The sequence below is a fragment of the Ambystoma mexicanum genome, chromosome 6p (genome assembly GCF_040938575.1).
Source record: "Ambystoma mexicanum isolate Mex_15411 chromosome 6p, UKY_AmexF1_1, whole genome shotgun sequence".
Classification (NCBI taxonomy): domain Eukaryota; kingdom Metazoa; phylum Chordata; class Amphibia; order Caudata; family Ambystomatidae; genus Ambystoma; species Ambystoma mexicanum.
The window spans coordinates 479,949,138-479,970,306 of NC_090935.1; the positions used below are offsets into that span (position 1 = coordinate 479,949,138).

Here is a 21,169-nt window from a genome sequence, read left to right on the forward strand (position 1 = left end):
ATGATGGTGAACAGGCTCAACCTGCCCTTGTATTGCATTTTGTTAACGGGCTCCTTCTAGAAATCTCAAAAATGTACAAATTGGGTGACAAGCTCCATACATTGCAAAAGCACTACAAGCTTCCCAGCATTTCTATGACAAACTCAAAAGACAAGAGTAAGATGGTGTCTCCCGCCTAATGGCCTTACAGCATGCTCATCAAACTGCCTTAGGCATCCATGGACGCCCGTGTTTCTCATGCCAGCAATGCATTCAACAACCCCCTCCTTTTGGCCCAGGCCCAGCTGCCTCCACGAGCATGCACACATTTATTTTTGCCCATCCTGCAACCTCAACAGGGGCAACTGTTTTGCAGATATAGTAAGCAGACCGGCCTCCTCATCCAGCAATGCCCTATCAAACCCCCAGACCACGGCGATATGGTCCCACTGCTCCCAGAAATGATGGGGGTGACCAGCATATGCTGATCTCCTACAGAACACAATGACATTTCCAGAAGGACCCTGCCATTCTGGCTGCTGCTTTGCTCCCGCTGGACCAGGCCTGTCCTTATCTCCAGTGTAACATTCAGGGACAAAAAGTACACTGTTTGGTTGATACCTTTGCCCAACGCTCTACACTAAGGGCGGCGTATTTTCCTCATGTCAATGTCTCTGAGCAAATTATCAATGCTGTTGGAATATCTGGGACAATGATCCCGCACCCAGTGTCAAACAACTTATCTGTTTCAATTGGTCCCATTTGCAACCAACATGCTTTTCTCCTTAGCCCATGTTCACCTGCCAATTTATTGGGTATTGATTTATTGTGCAAAATGAATGGTATCATGTATTGCTCGATGGAGGGTATTTACCTAGAGGTTCCACAGTCTAAACAGGTTGAATGTTTATTCCTCCTACAACAGTCTTCGTTCCCACCCACCCCACCAGAGTGTACCTTTTCCCTCACCCAGGCCCATAAAATTGCACACCTCCTGGAATCACCCACTGTCTCATTATGGGTGTCAACAGTACACGTCACCTTGAATTCTGAGGTTCCTCTGCCACGAGTGCCAGAGTATAGGGTCTCACCCTGAAGAAGGTATCAAGCCTGCCATTCAATCACTCCTTGACCAAAGTATTTTATACTACGACACAGCCTGTGCCCTCTGGCCAAAGAAGCGACAGACAAGTATCGTTTCACACATGACTTAAGAGCTCTTAATTAGGCTGTCACCCCTTCTCAGGCAGTTGTACCAGATCCTATGCCTCCCTTCCACTGTCACCTTCTTCACGTGCATTGATCTGGCGTCAGCATTCTTTTCTGTCCCAATCCACGAAAAGTGACAATGCCTCCCGTGTTGCATGCATCCTTCAATGCCCTATCCCTGACACCAAGAGTCAGTTCTGCTCCTTTTGTGGGAATGATCAATCTTTCTGCCTTCGATTCTTGATTATGCCTCTGTTGTTGCGCCCATGCAAAAGATACTTTTAGATGTATTGCCTGATAAACCAACCAGATCTACAGAATATACCACTGCTTTTGCCAAAATTTAAACTGGCCTCTCCATCGCCCCTGCCCTGGCCCTCCCGGATTATTCCAAATCCTTCACCATGTTCTGTGATTAGATAGATGGGTATGCCATAGGTGTACTCACACAGATCATGGGTAACTACAAAGCCCACTTGCCTACGGCCGCTCTCATTTAGACCCGGTAGCCTCCACCTTCCCCAAATGTCTAAAGGCAGTGACTGCTACTGGACTCCTGCTCTCCAAAGTTGACACCATCGCACTGGCACACCACACAAATGGGGCAGTGCCGCCCTCGCCATTGGCACTACTCCTCAGAGGTAAAACAACACCTATCAGCAGTCCGCCTCACCACGTATGACAAAATTACTCCTCTCCACCAACAATATCACCCTCATCAGATGTGCCCCTCGTAATCCTGCCTCCCTTTTACCCACTACAAGTCTCTTGCATGATTGACTTGCTGCATTTCTTTCTTCTCCACGACCCGAACTCAAAGATGTCCCCCGCCCCAATGCTGACCTAGAACTTTATTGACAGCTCGTGTCTTAGAAGATTCCACAGGAAATTGACAGGCAGGATTTGCAGTCTGTACCACCTTGAGCCCATACAAGCATTCCAGCTCCCATCAGTAAGATCAGCACAAGGTGCTGAACTCTTTGCCCTCACCAGGGCCTGCACAATCGCCACACAATGTACAGCCACGATATATACGGATTCCTGCTATGCCTTTTGTATCTCTCATGATTATGGAATGTTCTGGAAACAGCGGTTAACTCACTGCACAAGTTACCCCTATCCACACTGCACCCTATGTTGAAGCACTGCTTATCACTATTTTGTATCCACAGAGTTGGCCATTGTCAAATGTAAGGCCCATACTCGGTGTTCAGACAGCATCTCTCAGGGAAATGCTTTGGCAGACCAGGATGCCAAAAACGCAGCCCTCCATGGCACGCGGCTCCTGATTATGTGCCAGCATTTCTCCATGCATTTGAGGACCCTCTGGCATTCCTTTCCGGACTGGCGGACCTCAGAGAGGCTGCCCCCTAGAACGAGAAACAGAGGTGGGAAACTAAAGGTTGTGTGTGTTGCTCTGATCGCCTAGGGAGTGATATCACGGGCCAATTGGTGGCCCCCATCCATTCCGGCCATACTTGGCATGTGTTGCTCACTCTGTTGCATTCAAGTATGGGGAAGTGTACTGCAAAGTTCCAAAGATACTGGTTAGCTACCAAGTTCCCCTTCATTGCAGAGAAGTACTGCACCCACTGCACCACTTGTCTTACATACAACCCGGGAAAGCCTGTTAAAACAACTCCCCGGGCACATGACATGCCCGACCAATGCATCGAATTTGCAAATTGACTTGATCTCAAATGAAAAAATGTGCCTCCTTTGAATATGTCCTGGTCGTCAGACAAATTCTCCAGATGGACTGAGGCCTACCTTTGTAAATATGCTGATTAGATCACTGTAGCCAAGAGACTACTTAAGGAGTTCATCCCACGCTGTGGCCTCCCAGTATCCATAAATTCTGCCAGGGGCATTCATTTCACAGGACAGACTATCCAAAACATTTGCAAGACCCTACGTATTCTTCAAAAGTTTCACTGCTCGAAATGAGTACCTGAAAAACTGCCTTGCCAAGGTGTGCCATATAACAGGCCTAAGCTGGCCAGATGCTCTCCCTCTCGTTTTGATGGATATTATAAATACTGGTAGCAGAATGCCTGGCCCGTCAACACATGAGATTCTAATAGGCAGACCCATGCGGATGCCAGTGACTGCCCCACTAGGCTCCAGAGCTTTTTAATTTTCAACTGAATGATGATCTTGTTGTGCCATATTGCAAAAAAACGAATGTTCCTTGTCAGTTCTCACATCCAGGAAATACAAGAAGAACTTCTTCCTCCACCTAAAGCACCGTGCCACAGCCTCCTGCCAGGAGACTGGGTGGTCCTGAAGGTTCACCTGCAAAGGTCTTCCTACCAGGCCCTGCTGACAACCTACACTGCAGGCCGTTGCAGAGGCCTCGATGCCTGGGTCCACACCTGGCACTGTGTAACGATAGTGCCACCAGCCAACAAAGTGCCACAGCCAAAAGACAAGGACAACAACACCTCGCCACCATTGACGCCGGAAACACCAGCCCAGCTGTCACCTCCAGGGGTCCAGGACAAAGACACCCTGCTGCAGGGGTATAATTTATGGAGTTCTACCACCAACACCACCGCCGCCGCCGGCAGGTAAAGCGCACTGACGTCCTGCTACACCTGCCTTCTGCGGGTGGCCCAACACTCTCAAAATGTGTTTCTTCTTCATGCAGACATAATAAAGTTGCACACCTGGAGTATAGGCACAAGGGCCCACCAGTACAAGAGGTCTGGGGGGAGGTGGGGCAGCCGAGTGAGTCTAGCGCCTCAGCAATTGCCTTTGCTCCTTCTCCTGCATCACAGACCATCTCCACCCGACCCATGTGATGTGACGGGGGCTTTGCCTCCTCGCTGGTCTGTATACCCGCTCATTGCATCCTCTGCCTTATTTATTGGGCAGCCTATTCTCTTGCAGTCGTGCCTACAATGTCTTACAAACGATTACTGCTCACTTTTCACGTTCACAGGCTACCCAAGCATCCCTTGTTATTTCCTGAATTTGACTGGCCTTAGTTGTCCCCCATTAGAGTATATACTGCCAAATTAACACTGCTCCACCTCCTTCTCCAGTACCATCCCTCCCAAAAGGCCAACCAGCGCCCTGTGGTCTTTACCCTGTCCCCGGGATGACCAAATGGGGGGTTGATGTGGCAGGATTGCCCCGATATTATACCTCTTAGCACTCGCCCTCTCGTGCAAGGTCCCAGATCCTTCAACATGGCTTGAACTGGGACCACTTGCTACACCCGGCTCTCCTGTCATGCCTACATCCCGCCTTGGCTTGGCAGGCCACGGCCAAAGCTGCATACTGATCTTGCTACACAATATACCTTGCATGTAACCACAAGGCTTCTTCACAAATGTCTGCTTCCTAGTATTACCAAATGTCTACAAACGTCATGAAAACCTGCCAGGCTATATAGGACACACTCTCACCCAACATCGTCAAGAGAGCTCTCCGTCTGACACCCGTCACTTGTCATTCTGTATTACTGTATTCTGCTGTTTGTCTTTCTCTAATAATAACTTGGTTTACCTCTCAGCTGTGTCCTGACTCTTCATTGCTGTAGGCCATCCCCCTGCCTTGGGGATTTCCTCATCACCTGTAATCTTCATTACTCCTAGGCCCACTCTTCCTCATCCCGGTACTTACCTATGAAGCAAGGAGCCTCATACGTAGGCACTGGGACAAGGAAAAGGGACGTGGGGGTAATTCTGAGCAGAGAAGCTGATTTTGGGAGAAGAGGGTAGGAGGTAGAGGGGATGTGTGGGGGGTGTGGGGATTGTGCGATAAATCGTAATGGTCATCCATGTCCAGGCTAAGCAGGATTGCTATGTGGTATTAGTGGCTAGAGGGACTTTTTAGTGCAACCAGTTTAGTAATTTCTGGCTTGACTTTTTTTTAACTAGGCATCTCTGATAAAGCAGTCCTGCTAAGTGTAATTACCTGGGTAGACTTGCATTTGCATGCTGCCAGTCTAGCCATTTCTTACTGCAGCATTGTATATTTTTCTGGGCATCTGTGATAAGATAACCATGATAAGCGTTATTGCTTCAACTGGCATTTTGGTGCAACCAGTCTAGGTATGTCTAAATGTGGCCTTGCATGCTTTACTGTAATATGTTATTACTTGGCTAGACTGGTCTACATTGTGCAGCCAGTTGGACAGGTTTTCATTGTGGTATGGCATTTTTAATAGCAAAGCATTATATTAATTAAAGCATTAAGTTCCTGTGCACTGTTGGTGACTGCATGTATTGGATTTTTAGATTGGTGTTCACCTACAAAACAATTGCAAATGCTCTGGCCTTTTCGCCAATTTTTCTCAGAAAGTGTGGTTTATAATGCATTAAAACACATATTTATCTCTTTCTCCTAGTGCAGTGTGCGGCGTACTCCAGCAGCAGCATGTTCGTGCATATTGTGCAAGCGTGGTAATCTAGGCCGGTCCAGAGTGTGGTGCGACCAGTGATTTGTTGCCAAGTTGGGGGTGGGAGGAAGCCCCTCAGCATGGCTCACGGTGGCCCCCAAATTTTGTGTTACGCCACTGCTCCGGCAGAAGGGGAACAAGACACCCTGGAGGCCAGGGGAACTGATCCTTTAATTACTTCCCCAAGGAAGTCCCCCTACCATTATCCAAGATACCCTGCATCACATCAACTGGTTTCCCCAAGATGAGTCTCAGAAAGGGGGGGGCAATATTAGTGGACAAGGGATCCAGGTTGATTAATATCTGAGAACATGGAGAAAAGCACCATTAATGGCGACTCTACCCCTCTGCTTGAGCAAGAGCAACAAACTTGTTCATGGAGAAAGAGTGATGTGATGTACACTACAATGGTTGGAAGACTCAGGGTACTGTCATGAACCAGACGGCCACAGAGAAGGGGATGCAAATGCATGGCAGAAAACACCAGCTGTGAGGAGACCACAGCAATGCAAGAAAATACCAGGTGGTGCCATACATAGAGCAAGTCACTTGAGAGCCAGCTTATCAGTTTACTCACAATCATGTAAATATGCTTAACCGAAACTGCCAGAGTGGGTGGGATCTGGCAGCCTGAGAGCTACATGCAAGTAGAGGTATTGGGAGTATGCATGGAAGAGGAAGGTAGGTCCACCCAATTTCAAGCTTTCAGCAGCCTGTCTATGGCTCACCAGTGCATTATGCAAATACAGGTAGTAGAAACAAGCTTTAAATGGAAGACCATACAACAGAGATGGGAATACTTGGGGGCGGGGGTAGCACCATTAAGCAAGGGCCAATCACGCTTCACAAAGCAAATGTGAAAATTGTGCCATGAATCAGCAGACACATTGTGACAAGTGGTCTCGGAACATGCATATAAAAAGAGGCACAAACATCCTGATGTTGAGGATGTTAGGACGTCCAAGGAGATAGATGTGATGTAAAGCGAGGGGTAAAGAGAAGGAGAATCAGAGATTGAATTTGCATTGGCCAAATAATCAGTAGTACACAGAACCAGAGGTGGCAGGAGTGTGGATCATGACATTACAGAAACGTACATATGAACTTCATAATTCAGGACCACAATTATATTCGATCTGGAGGCCATTTCTGCAACATGCTGCAGCTGATTGCACGGGATTATGTGCTCCGAACATTATGGCACTAGCCTGGTTTGATATACGACTCATATGTTTATTATTAAGGGAGGAATGTTGACCCTGCCAATGAACAGTGTGGGATAGGATTGAGGGGGTGATTGAAGACAGCAAAATCTATCAAGTAGACCATAAAGTTATGTTGCTTGCTTGATGTTGCAAATCCATATAGGTTTTAATGGTTGAATACAATTGGTTAAATAAAAAACTACTTCACATACTACAGTTCCTAAATCAAAATGAAAGGTATTTCCATACTAGGCTCTTCAGTTCATGTATAATTCAAATATCAAAATATATTATGCAGAAAGTAGATGTGCACCTTCTCTCATCAATTCAATTGTCTTTTTGAAGGCTCCATGTGAAAAAGTGAGAACAATGTCTTTTGCAATAAGGTCGAATGAATGTCTTTCCAAAGTTGTCTTTCTCCTCCTTCTCCCTTATGGCAGTGTGTGGAGTGGTGAAAGAAAGTGGATCACTGCACTATATATTTAACCCTTTCCCCACAGCTCAATATAGTTTAGGTCAACCTTACTGCAAAATAGTTTTTTCAAAATTCTTTCACATGTTACCCATTTTTAAATATAACATCATTTGTACCTCTTCCTTGAGTGAAACCTCTTGTCAGATGATAAGAGGTCATACAGCTGCTGTATGTCAGCCAGACCTGGTAAAAAGATCAATACTGCTCCCTCGATAGTTCTGAACTGTGGACTGAGATCTGTGGAGAGTTAACAGGAAACAATTTATTTAAACGGCTGTAAAAACACATTTTACTAGATTGCTTACAGGCAGATATCAAGACGATACTGACTAATTAAAATGACGGCGCTAGGAAGCTGGAATGAATTAAAAGACTTCGTTTTTGCCCACTGTAAAGTGAATTCGGTCTGCCTCTTTAGTAGCCATCATACACCTTTCAAGTGGTTATAACCATTCCTAGAGAGCGGCAAACAACATGTCAAACTAGGATGCTTCACCTCAGATTCCATTACCATAGGTTGTGAAGTACCGCAGGAGTCCTCTTTATCGCCACTTCTTTTTAACTTATATCTTCAACCATTGATGGAGATCTTGAGGAGTCATGGGATGAGTTATCAGTCCTATGCTGATGATACCCAGATCTTCATCAAAATTGTTAACTTTGAAGAAACCCTTGTTAGGGTCAGTTATTGCTTACAAGAGATTAGTGAGTGGATGTCCATCAGCCAGCTGCAATTGAATGCTTCTAAAACACATTGCATCTTGTTTGGGCCTAAACAGCTACTCACAGCTCTTAAAGAACAACCAGCCTTTTGGGTGTGGAGCTAAGCTTTGTGTCCAAGGTAAATAATTTGGGCTGTATCTGGCAGGACAACATGGGCTGTGAAGGCCAGGTTGGGGCTAAGGTACAGGCAGTTTTTTACTCATTGCGATTACTTCGACAGGTTTTGCCCTACATTCCACAAGAAGACCATGCCACAGTGGTGGGGGCTTTGACTAATGCCCATCTGGACAATTGTAATAGTCTTTTGATGGGCATTCCAGCAAAACAACTTTATAGGCTACAAAAGGCCCAAAATGCGGCAGGTAGATTGGCCTGCGGACTGAGTAAAACTGGCCATGTATCCCCTTTCTGGCGAGCACTACATTGGCTGGCTGTGGAAGAATGCATCAATTTTAAAGTAGCATGCCTTGTATTCAAATGCTTGAATGGACTAGCTCCGGACTATTTGAGGGATAAGATTAGCATTTATCAGCCAGGCGTTTATGATCACAGGATCAATTATTTATGCGCACTCCCTCATCCACGTTTGTATCAAGGGGGGACAGAAGATTTGCGGTCTTCGATCCAAGGCTCTGGAACAGTATTCCCAGAGAGATCAGGGCTCTGGACACTCCATCAATTCCGTAGGGCATTAAAATATTGCTGTTTAGATAGTGGTCTACAACATGTTTGTGATATGACTTATGTTCAAATCGGATGGTGGCTTCAATCTGGTCCTTTCATCACTTTTGTCAGCTGTACCACTATATGGTTTTGTCCGTTATGAGCGTGATACAAATATTCAAATCAAATCAAATGGTGGTGCAAACCTGGCAGATACTTCCATCGGAGAAAGTCATGTGCCCATGTAAAGGTGCATCTGAACCTGAGGGGGCAAATGTACAACCAGCCTCACGGGGCAAGCATAGTGATGTAGGCAGTATAACATTAGAAGGTGGCCCTGTAACAGATTCCCGTGAGCCTAGGGCAGGGATACTCAAAAACCAAGGCAACAATAGTTTATTTAATTCCAGTCTATATTATACATGTATTATATGCGCTGAACTGCAACAAGGCCAAAGCTTGTGCGTTCATTGCATCATAGATAATAGGAAGAATAAAACGTGCTGCAAGAACCCTGCCACAGTAAAAACATTCACGTTCTACAAGCTGGAGAGCTACATGTATGTAAACCTGGTCGATATGACCTCGGCTCTTAATTGGCATAAGTACCGTTGGCTTTCCCGAGCATTATTCTATCTCTGTAGTCTCCCCGTGTTTGTACAGCATGTCATTGTTTGCTTTCAAGGTTCGCTCTAAATAAATCCTATACAGACATTGGCAGGAAAAAAACCTTAATTCTGCGCATAACAGTTACCAGTATGCAAAATAACAGCCGAATGTGAACATTCTAAAGCTAGAAATGTGCTCAACACCTTGCCTACTTTTCCCATTCATCTACTGCATTTGCATTATTGTTTCATAATATTATGCAAAATGTTCTCTCAAATCAATATTTGACATTGTTGGCACATGTCTTTTTGCATTCCTAAGTTTATAAATACGGTGAGTGAAAAAGTCAAGACTGGTTGATTAGTTCACACCTGAAATGGGACAACCTGTGAGCCTATATAATGGCTTTCAAGACTTTAAAAAATGTTTTCATACACATGTTTTCATTACATGGGAGTAATTTAATGCCCAATTCATGGCGCAAACAAGCAGTATGCCAGTGACGACGGAAGGACGAAGGAAATGGAGGAGGCACCCCCATAACCGGTGTGGGGTCCTCCTCCTGGGTAAGGGGGAGGGGCTGGTCAAAGCGCGGCAGAAATGCCAAAAAGCCCACTAAGGGCAACAAAGGAAAGGGGCGGGGTTGCCCCTTTATAACGGGCGGGCTCCTTACTGCAGGAAGCATCCAGCCCCTGTAGAAGGACACCCACCCGAACTTCGTGGAAGGATTTTGTTTCGCAGCTTCCACTTTCGTCTCGAAGTGCTGCCTGGCAAGGGAAGGTCTCAATCGGAGACACAGAGCGCAGAGCTGCCGTTGCAGCCAGGAAGGAGGGTCGCTACAGCAACCAAAGGTGCCAAGCACGGGGTGAGCGAGGGCTGGAGCCTGGGACCGCAGCAGCCAGCGTCGGACCAGGATCGGGAAGTGAGGAGTAGCCGCTGCAACGAGGAGGAAGGTCGCTGCAGCAGCCAAAGGATCCGAAGGCTGAATAAGTGAGGGCAGGAGCCCGGGAACCCAGCGGCTGGCGTCGGAGCAAGATCGCAGAGGTGGACGAGGGCTCTGGACCATGATTTTTTGTTCATCAGTAAACAAGGGACCGGGGAGTGCGGGTTCCTCATGAGAACATTCCAGGGTTGATGAAGGGGATGGGGGTCCCACTAGCCGAAGGGGAAACTACCTGCTTGACATTCCTAAGAATAGAAATTGACGCAGTCAAGGGGGAGTGCAGACTCCCACAGGACAAGGTGATGAAATTGAAGGAGACCATCAGGGGCTTGAAGGGGAAGAGTAAGGCGACCCTGAAGGAGCTCCAGTCGCTGGCAGGTAATCTCAATTTTGTGGGGAAAGTCATCCCGGTAGGTAAAGTGTTTGCAAGAAGTGTCGAGCTCAAAACAGTGGGGTTGCCACATGCCCGTCAACATGTCAGGCTGGGATCCGAAGTAAGGGAGGACCTCGAGATGTGGGAGACATTTTTGGAGGATTTCAATGGGGTACTGCTATGGAGGGAGGATTGGACCAGCAGCGACAGGCTCAGGCTATTCACGGATTCATCAGGTTTCCTGGGTTTTGGGGCAATTCTGGACAACAATTGGTGTGGTATGGCATGGCCCGCGGAGTGGCATCAACAGGGGATCACTAGGGACATCGCGTTACTCGAGCTGTTCCCCATTGTGGTAGCCTTTAAAATGTGGGGCAAGCGCTTAAAGGACAGAAAGGTGTTGCTGTGGTCGCAGAACCAGGCAGTTGTCCAGATCATAAACCAGGGGTCATCTAACAATACAAGGGTTTTAAGATTGCTGAGGGAACTCAACGAAAGCATCCTTGCCTTAAACATTGAAGTCAGGACACAACATATTTCTGGGGTCAAAAATGTAGCTGCTGATTCTCTCTCTCGTTTACATTGGGAAAGGTTCCGAGGGAATTGTCCAGAAGCAAGCGAGGTGATGACCCCATTCAAAACTCAGTGGCGGGGCATGATTGGGGCGATCGGAGTTCTCTGATTCACACGGCACTAGCACCAGGCACGGCATGAAGATAAAAGGCATGCTGGGAACGGTTCTTGGCCTTCCAAGAGGATTTCTTGTGTGTGGGGCAGAGGAAGCTGCTGGTAAGGACCTTTGTGGGCTGGTGCTGGCGTTCAGGGAAGACCAGAGCCTGGATAGCCCATTGCTTTAAATTGGAGGACAAAAGTGACCCCACGGAGGCGCATTACGTTATAATGGCCATGAAGGGCTGGGCAAAGCAGGTGGTGAAGAAACCCGATGACATTGTGAAACTGCATAGATTGGTCAAATCCCTAGGGGAAGTATGCCACAACGAATATCAGAGGGTTTTGTTCAAGGCAGCCTTCACACTGGCTTTCTTTGGGGCATTTAGGGTGAGCAAACTGGTACTGGAGAACAGGGATGCCGAGGGAACAGGGTTTCTACTAAGAGGGGATGTGCGCATGACGGATGGCCAGGAGGGGAATGGGTGTACAGTGTCTCTCCAACCCATCGAAGGGAACACAGTATGCCCAGTCAGGGAACTGGCTGCCTTTATCCAGCAAAGGCTGATGATGGGGAGGGGGGTGTCCTCTTCTCATTCACAGGGATGGGTCCGCATTGAGCCGCTTCCAGTTTAGAGGGGTCATGGACATGGCACTGAGGAAAATTGGGTAAACAGAAGGGGTGTTCGGGACCCACTCTTTTAGGATAGGGGCAGCCACGTCCGCGGCAACCGGGGGCTTAGGGGCGGAGGACATCAAATATCGGGAGATGGAGATCGGGGTGTTTTAAGAGATACATCAGACCAGAGAAACTTTAGGGTTAACATGCTGCTTCTCATCCCACTAGTGGCGGCTCGGAAGAGAAGGAGATCCGTCTGGGTGATGGGACACTCATTTGTATCGAGGGCAGGGACGAGCTGGACGGCAGAGCAGGAAGAGTTGACTGCCGGCGAATTCAGGGTCTGGTGGCACAGGGTGCCAGGGATGAAATGGGCGCAGTTGCATGGGCACGTGCGCAAACTGCTGGGGAAGCAGCAAAAAACGGACATATTGGTTATACACCTGGGGGGTAACGATTTGACGAGCCTGGGGAGGGGGGCTTTGATGAGGGATATGATGTTCTCGTTACAGGAGCTGGTGGCGCAATTGGGAGAGACGGAAATCATCTGGTTGGAAATAATCCCGAGACAGGAGTGGAGGGATGCAGAGAGCCACTCAGCAGTGGAGAAGAAAATTGAATTGTGCAATGACTAAAGTCTGCAGGGGCAGAGGCTTCACACAGATCAGGCACGGCCTGATTAACTTGAAATATTACCTTAAGGATGGTGTACAGTATTGGGGATGGATCTCTTATTGAAATATATGCACTAAACTCCTGGAAATATAACATAAGGAAGGGGGGAGCCACGGTGGACGGTAACCCACCTTGGCGTGGCAGTGTTTGGGCGACCAAGCACAAGAGACACACTTCGGATGAGCCAGGAGAAAGCCGGAAGGGTCTTCCCTCTTCTCAGACCAGAGCCTCTTGGGAGCCTAAGCGGCAGGGGCGTCTGGTGGTAACAATAAGGGCTCAGCTTTCCCCAAAGAAACAGTGCTCTCCCCGCCCAGGAACACCTGCAAGGGCAGGCGAGGCTTAGGCGCAAACGGTTGGGAGAGTTGGGCCTACAGTGGACTTTTGGAAGGAAAGGGGGAAGCAGGTTGTTGGACACAGAGCAGTCGCCGCATCTTCAGAGGTATTTTCCACTAATGTGTGCAGTGTGGTTTTTATGATATTGTGGAAATAAATCTGCTGCCTTTTTATGCCAAAAAACAAAACAAGACCCATTCTGCACCTTACTGGGGGAACTAAGGGGACTGAGGAATGAGCAAGTACTGTATTATGGGTCCAAATGGACAGATACACGGGTTATGAAAGAATGCAATATGTAGACAAACTGACAAGTTTGTGCACACGCAGTAATCCTATGCAGGTGTACCAGGAAGCGGATTGCAGCGGCTGCACACCCGACGGGGAGGACAAAATGGCAGTTGAGTTGCGACACACCCAAGTCTCGGAGTAAGGGCAGTCCGCAGTGAGTTGTGGACTGCTTAATGCAGCTCGATATGCCCGCCGACAGCCGCGCCACACATGCGACTTTCGCCTCCATCACACCCATGGAAGGAGTGAACCAGCACAATAAGCCTTGCAGGGGAGATACAACCACCATGCAACTAGCATAGCTCTGCAGCAGCAACCGGCTAGATCGCCACAAGAAAGCGGAACCCGGGCGAACACAGAGCTCCATGAATTATGTCCTCGAAGCACCCTGCGTACTGCGACGCATCTAAGCGTACCGCCATTGCGCACGGCCTCAGCCCAGAGAGGGGAGCAACAACAGAGATAGGATCTGGCGCGGCACTCCGGTGGTGCTGCCCGGGCTCCTCAACTGGATCCACTTTTGTGAAGCGCTCCCTCCAGGCGATGCAGAGTATTACGGGGAGCACAGGGTCTCCACGTCTGGAGACGTCCTTGGAGGCCCCTTCAGAAACAACAAAGCCGCCCTCAACAGCAGCATCAACCCCCCCCCCCCCCGTCCCAGAGTTCCGGACGTTAGGGATGAAGCAGGGCGAAGTAGCAGGGTCCCGCAAGTGGGCGCCCCCCAATCACCTGGGGGCACCTAACCCCACCTGGGACCTACACCGCCAAGACAACCGCACTGCTTGAAGTCCATGAGGGATTCGAGATGATCTGTTCGAGAAGCACTCATCCACCATCGCACCAATCTCTCTGGCCCCTGTGAAAGCAATGGAGCCCCGGGGGAAAGCCACATGTGCGCACTGCCCCCAATGAAGGGAGCTTGGAACTGGGAAAGGTAACGGTGGGGGGAAGAGGGGGAAACACGCCCCATCCCTGATCCTACATCCCCCCAACCGCACCAGAGGAGCCAGAGAGACAGGCCAGGGTCGCCGGCAGTCACCCAAGCAAATCCTTCTGAAGCATACAGAAGCTCTACCCTGGGAGCAGGACGGGGGAGCTAAGTGCGCATAAGGCACCTCAAAACCAGCAATGGTGGAGATGCCACTCATCCAGCAGGCACCAGTGAAGAGAACAATAACCACACTCAGCACCTGGAGGGCTATTAGCACACTCCCGCCTTAGAGGAGCATACCCTGAAGAGAGGGCAATAGGAGCGGAATTGGCCAGGAATGCGAATCAAGGCAAACAAAGTAGGTCCCACGCAAGAAGGAATCTGCAGCATATATACAATCAAGAGCAGCTGCAAAATACAGAGCCAGGGCACTCCACTGAAAGGACCTGTCCGAGTTCCCCTCTATACACCTCATAACCGAAGTGCAAACTCCAACCGGAATGCCCAGCCTGCAACGAGGGGGGGGAGGGGAAATGGCAAAAAACCCTAAAGCAGCAAGGCAAATGGACTCTCCACCCTGCTGGTAAATCCCAATACGGTAAAAACAAAGAGGGGGGAAAGAGGGGACTCACTGACCCAAGGAGGAGACCCAGAATCCACTAACTCTCCCCCCACACACACAGTAACCAAGGCTGATCTCCAAGCTATGACTAAAGAATACAAAAGGGCACAGAGGAAATAACGAGGAAGATCACAGCCCTGGACAAACTCATAGATGAGATGGAAAGCAGAACCGCTGAGATAGAGACCACACTATGCGAGCAAACCTTTGAAAATTGGGTAAGGGTCAGACAGAATCTCGTACTGGAAGCGTGATGCGAATCTCAAACTCAAGCAAGAAGACTCAGAGAATCGCTCCCATCGCAACAACATCTACTTATTTACGGGGCATCCCAAACTCAGTCACATACGCGAAACTAGGTGACTTCACGCGAGACCCATTTCATCTTATCCCAACGCCTGACAGTACCCCACTCGAACTCGACAGAGTCCACAAAACCAGTCCAAGACAAGGTATCTCCACGCCCCCGGATGTACTGGAGCGAGTACACTTCTCCAGGGTCAAGGAGGAGATCTTGCAGGAAGCGAGAATGTTCACACGCATCCAATTCAGGGAAGCATCAATTATCCTGTACCAAGACCTAGCAGCAACAATGCTCTTGAAGAGGAAAGCCCTAAAACCACTAACAGAATGGCTGCAGGGAAAAGAAAGTGCTGTTTCAATGGGAGTTCCCTACTGCATTGAACTTCACCCTACACTCCTAGAGGGCAATTCATGGCAAATTCGCAACATGAAAGAAGCGGAAAGACTCTTGAATCCCGATAGGGAGAATGAAGACATCGAAAAGAGAACGGCACAGGATGAAACTAAGCTGAGAGATGCCGCCAAACCCTAGACCCGGGTGGAAAGCAGATGCAGTATTAATGGCCCGATTAAAAAAAAGCGACAAGGCCATCAAGCGTGAGAGGATCTCCCCCAAAAGATGGTTGCGACAACGATGAGGCTGCACAACTAGTTTTTCCATAGATCCTAAAGCCTCCACCCACAAAAGTCGGCCACCCGCCACGCAAGAACTGACTATCCTCCACCCGAATCATCACCACCATACGCGGTCGGAAAGACACGAACAGAGGCAGAAGCTACCACTAAAGACACCTGTGATGGCCGCCTAATGGAGCACAAACTAAACTAACTGCAAGTACAATGTTTTACTCCGATTCGGAAGAGGTCCAGTTGGCCTCTAGTAAAGTCGGTAAGTGGGCTTGAGCCGGTTTCCCCCGGAGGTTGAGGGCTGTGTTCAACAACTCACTTTTCAAGGGGGTGCACAGGGTGTGGGGTGAAAGTTGGGGAGAGGCAGTCTCGAGGGGATGGACAGGAATGAAAGATAGAAGCAAGGAATCACCTAATCAGGGAGGCAATAGGACAATCGACGAGGGCAACCTTGCAAATACTTTGGAGCATGCAGATGCAATAGGGGAAAAGCAAAGCATAAAAACTGAGAAGGAACAAGTTACTTACCTATAACTGTTGTTCTCCATCATGGGTCTGGCATGGATTCACATGCTCAGGAATTTTCTCCGTCGTCAGGCTGGGAATCCTGTTAAAGAAAAAATCAGTTTCAGTTTCATTTCTGAACTATCTTTCTCCCAACAACCAATCACTGAGCTCTGGGTCATACTGCCTCCAGCCAATGACTGCCCTCCACCTAAGAGCCTCCTCTGGCAGCCATCGTCAGATATGGTAGCACGGAAAGTTGCAGTAGGACCAAGAGAAGAGCCGCAGAGGGGTAGGCGGGAGGGTTCGCATGTGAATCCATGGCAGACCGATGCTGGAGAACAGTTACAGGTAAGTAACTTGTTCCTTCTCCAGCATGGTGTCTGGCATGGATTCAGATGCTCATGAATAAAGAATACATAGCAGTACACACATGCAAGGGAGGTGGCAAGGCTCAACATAAGCACCTCCTCACCAGGCTTACCTTCAAGCGAACAGGTTGCGCAGCACTGCTTGGCCGACTCTAGACTCCTCCCTGGAATCCCCGTCGACGCAGTAGAATTTCGTGAAGTTGTGCGTCAACTTCCACGTAGCAGCCCCGCAGATGTCCAGCAAGGGCACACCGGACAGGAACGCTGTAATAGCAGCGATCGCTCAGGTCGAATGGGCTCTCGGACGGCCAGGCAACAGTCATTTTGCCAACCGGTAGCAATGGGTGATACAGCCGGAGAGCCACCTGGAAATGGAAGCCTTGGAGAGGGGGCCTTCCCATGGTTCACAGGGCCAAAGTTCACAAAAAGTTACAATCTCTTCCGGAAACTCTTTGTGCGGTCCACATAGAACTTCAGCACTCTAGCTACATCCAGTGATTGTAAAGTCCTTTGAGCTGGCGACAAAGGTGTCAGAAAAAACACAGGTAACACCAAGGACTCGTTTAGATGAAAGTCTGACGGCACCTTGAGCATGAAGGAGGGGTGTGTCCTCAGCACCACCCTTGTGTCGTGAAAAGTCAAATAAGGTGGCTTACAGGACAGGGCCTGAATCTCACCCACCTGTTGTGCAGAGGTGATGGCCACGAGGAACGCTGTCTTCCACGACAAGAACTTCAGTGGAACTGTCTGCATAGGTTCGAATGGAGGGCCCGCAAGCCTAGTCAGCACCACATTGAGCTCCCACGCCGGATCTGGAGCCTTCACCGGCGGGAACGAACAGACCAGTCATTTGACAAACTCCTTAACCAGACGTTGTGACCATAACGACGACCGTCCCAGAGATCTGGTGTAGCAGGAGATAATCGCCAGATGAACTTTGATGGAGGCATGGGCGAGTCCTGCTTTGGCCAACGACAGCAAATATGGTAGTACCTGTGGAGCCGTGACTCGCAGAGGGTCGATCTGTGCACGGCACCAAATGGCAAACCTCTTCCATTTATGTCCATAGCATTTTAGAGTAGACGAGTCTCTGGCCTTGGCAAGCACCTCCTTGCTGCCCGCTGGGAGATCGTAACCCCCAAATTCTAACGCTGCAGGAGCCAGGCCTTCAGATCAGAGATCCTGGGTCGTGGTGCAGAATCGCACCCCCTTCCCTGGTGAGAAGATCTGCGACGACTGGGAGCTTGACTGGAGGGGACGCTGACATGCTGAGAAGGTCTAGGTGCCAGATCTGCCACGGTCACGCTGGTGCATCGAGAACCATCCTGCACCAGGACCATCTGAATTGATTGATGAGGTGAAGAAGCAATAGCAACGGAGGGAACGCATACAGAAACAGGCCACCCCAAGGGAATGAGAATGCTTCCCCCCATACTCCCCGGCTGGGGAAAACTGCTGGCGAACCTACGCTACTTGGTGTTTGTCGCCGTCACAAACAGATTGATCTGGGGATTGCCCCATCTGCGGAACAGGAAGTTCACTTGATTCTGCCGAAGCTCACACTTGTGGCAAGCACATAGCTCCCTGCTGAGAGAGTCGGCGACGGTGTTCTTTACTCCTGCCAGACGAAACGGAATGAGGAACATCCCCTGGGCGACGACCCAGTGCCATAGGTCCTGCACCTATTTGGAGAGCGCAGGGGATCTGGTGCCCCCCTGCTTCCTGATGTAAAACATTGTGGTGGTATTGTCAGTGAAGACCCACACCACCTTGCCCTTGAGGGACGGAAGGAAGGACTTAAGGGCCCAAAACACTGCCCGCAGCTCCAGCCCGTTGATGTTCAACGTCTTCTCTTCCGGCCGCCACAGGCCTCCGGCATGAAGACTTCTGGTGTGAGCTCCCCATCCTTCCAGGGAGTTGTCTGTCGTGACCGTCTCCTGGTGTGGTGGGGTCTGGAAATACGTGCCTCTGAAAAGATGAGCACGCACTACCCACCAACTGATTGCACGACGGAAGCTCTTGTTGAGCGTGATCTTGTCCTGGAAACTTCCTGACACTTGTATCCAACCGTCGTCGAGGCACTCTTGTAGTGGACGCATCCGCAGCCCGTAGAGTCGGTTGAGATAGATGCATGACGGCATCATGCCTAGCAGAGACTTGATGGTCCTCAACGTGGCGACCTTCAGTGCTAACAGCCGTTGCACCTTGCCCAAAATGCCCGCTATCCATTCCTCCAACGGTGATGCAAGGCTCGACACTGTGTTGAGACGGAATCCCAGAAACAGCACGTCCTACGATGGAGTCAAGCAGAACTTTGCATAGTCACCTAGAACCCCAGATCCGTCAGTAAATGGACGGTCTTCACCATGTGGTTGAGGGCGATGTCCTTTGAGCTGGCCCGAATGAGCCAGTTGCACAAGTAAGGGTAGACGTGGATCCCTCGTAGTCGCAGCTGCGCTGCCACCGGCGCCTGTTAGGGACGATTCTCATAAATGGCTGATTTCCCTTACCTAATGAGTACCTCAGCAGCTTTGTTGGATTTCTGGGGTTTATTTTCTTCACCTGGTAAGAGTGTGAGCCTTTTTTCCCACTCTTACATGTGTTTTGCTGTGTTTTTTCACTTTGTGTGATCTTGGGCACTGGAGCCTCACCTACTCCATGGCCTAATTTTTCATGTGTGTTACACAGCACCTTCAGTGCAGTGACACAGGGTTGTCTTTGACACTTCCCCCTGACTCCATTTTCTGGGGCTGACTACTGTCCCTCAGAAATGGTAAAGTTGCCATTAACTTTATTTTAGTCACTTTAAACCACAGACCCAGTACACCCCATCTTACGTGGAGTATTGGAAAGGGTTAACTCTCATCCCTTTTTGTCTGTGTCTCTTGGAGCATTGTTTCGCTCCATTTACACTAAGGGCCTCATTACACGGTAGGCGGTAGGGATTTACCGGCACCGGTAAAATACCGGTACCGGTAAATCCCTGCCGCCTTACTACGAGGTCCCTTAGCGGGTTGGAGTTTTAACGCCTGCTTTTTGCAGGCGTTAAATACCAACCCGCTAAGGGACCTCGGAGCTAATTACGGCACCGCAAAATTGCGGTGCCGTAATTAGCGCCTTCCCCATTCCCATAGAGCCCTATGGGGCAGAAATGGGAATGGGGAAGGGCAATGGCGGAAGGGGGATTTACCGCCCCTCCAACCTTGGGATGGGGTGGTAAATCCCCTTTCCGCCAAGGCGGTGCCGGTATTTTACCGGCATGAGCCATGGCGCTAATAGCGCCATGGCTCACCGCCTACCGTGTAATGAGGCCCTAAGACTTGGCTGGTGGCAGTGGTAACTACCCTAACCTTTCTACCGCGATTATCTTATATAAACGTGGTATTGTTTTAGGCTATTTTAGTAGCCTCGAACTTTAAACCCGCTAGCCCAAATAAGTTTTATTTCGGCTCCGGTTGGGTTTAATCGCCATTTCTTTTTGTTAACATCCTTCTTGGGTCTTTCTTTGCACGGCAAACCAGGTTTGCCTCCTTTGTTCGCCGACCTTTGGCGGGCTTCTGACCAGAAGCCCTCCTTTGGCGTCTGGGTGTCTAGGTGGGCTGAATGTGAGGGAAGGGTATAGACACCCCCTGCACTGGGTCTCCTTGGAGACCCAAGTCGCACTTTGTATTGATTGTCTGAGGAGGTTGTCCGGGCTGGACAACCCCCCTGTTGCGGGATTGACAGCCAGGCTGTGTGAATGGTGGATTTTGGCATAAAAGGCAGGACTCTTGGGCTAGAAGTCAGAGTTGCCACTGGAACTGCAAGGAAACTAAGAGAAGCAGAGAAGAGGCCAGCTGCTGCAACCCCCGAGTCCCGGTGAAGCCCTGCGGCAGTCCTGAGCTATCTACCCTTCAACGACAAGAGTAGATCCAGTCCGGAGTCTTCTTCCCTTGAGCCTGGTGGGATCAACCAGCTCGTCTTTTCTTCAGTCAGAGAATCCTCTCCTGGGTCGAAATCACTGCTGTGCTGTAGTGGACCGGATAGCCATCAGAAGAGCCTTCTCCTGATTTAAAGGAGCGCCCCTTTTATTTATTGTTCTCTTTTTCGCTGCTGCTGGCCTCATCCCAGGGTAGTGCAGATCGCTCCAGATGTCCTCCTCCTTGTCCGCACGACTGAAGCCGCAGGAACCGTGAGTCTGCAGGAACTACCAGGAACAACTGCCGTGGCACCAGCCTTTCTCCAACAGAATAAGGTACTGTGCACATTTGGTCATTCTCTCCGTCTGACCAGCCGGAATCGGGGTGAACCCTTTTCCTCCACAAAGATTTATTCTTTCTTCCCTCCTTCTTATAACTTTTCCTTCTAATTGACAATCTTTACAAACTCTTGGCATCTCGAATCTCGAACTGTTCAACGTGTGATCCTCGGCAACTGAGCATCTGCTCCATTGACACTGGCGCATGCCTATTGACTTTAATCTGCATCTTTGAACACGTCCTTGAGTCTTCTTGCCTTGAAAAAGTATTGCCTTTGATTTTTATTCACTTTTCCCTTGCTTGAAATTCTTAAAGTACAAAGTGTGTGAGCATTTTGTGGGATGTTTTTACCCATGCATCCAAGCCCTGCCACAGAACTGTGCATTACTGGCATTGAAA

General features: G+C 49.3%; 1 protein-coding gene across 1 annotated transcript in view; it reads right to left on the minus strand.

The window, feature by feature from the left end:
- The window catches only part of DHX29 (DExH-box helicase 29), a 1,426,484-nt gene that overhangs the window by 624,333 nt on the left and 780,982 nt on the right, over positions 1–21,169 (minus strand). Inside the window, exon 16 of the mRNA XM_069627279.1 lies at positions 7,393–7,513. Coding sequence (XP_069483380.1) covers positions 7,393–7,513 — 121 coding nt within the window. The remainder of the gene's footprint in view (positions 1–7,392; positions 7,514–21,169) is intronic.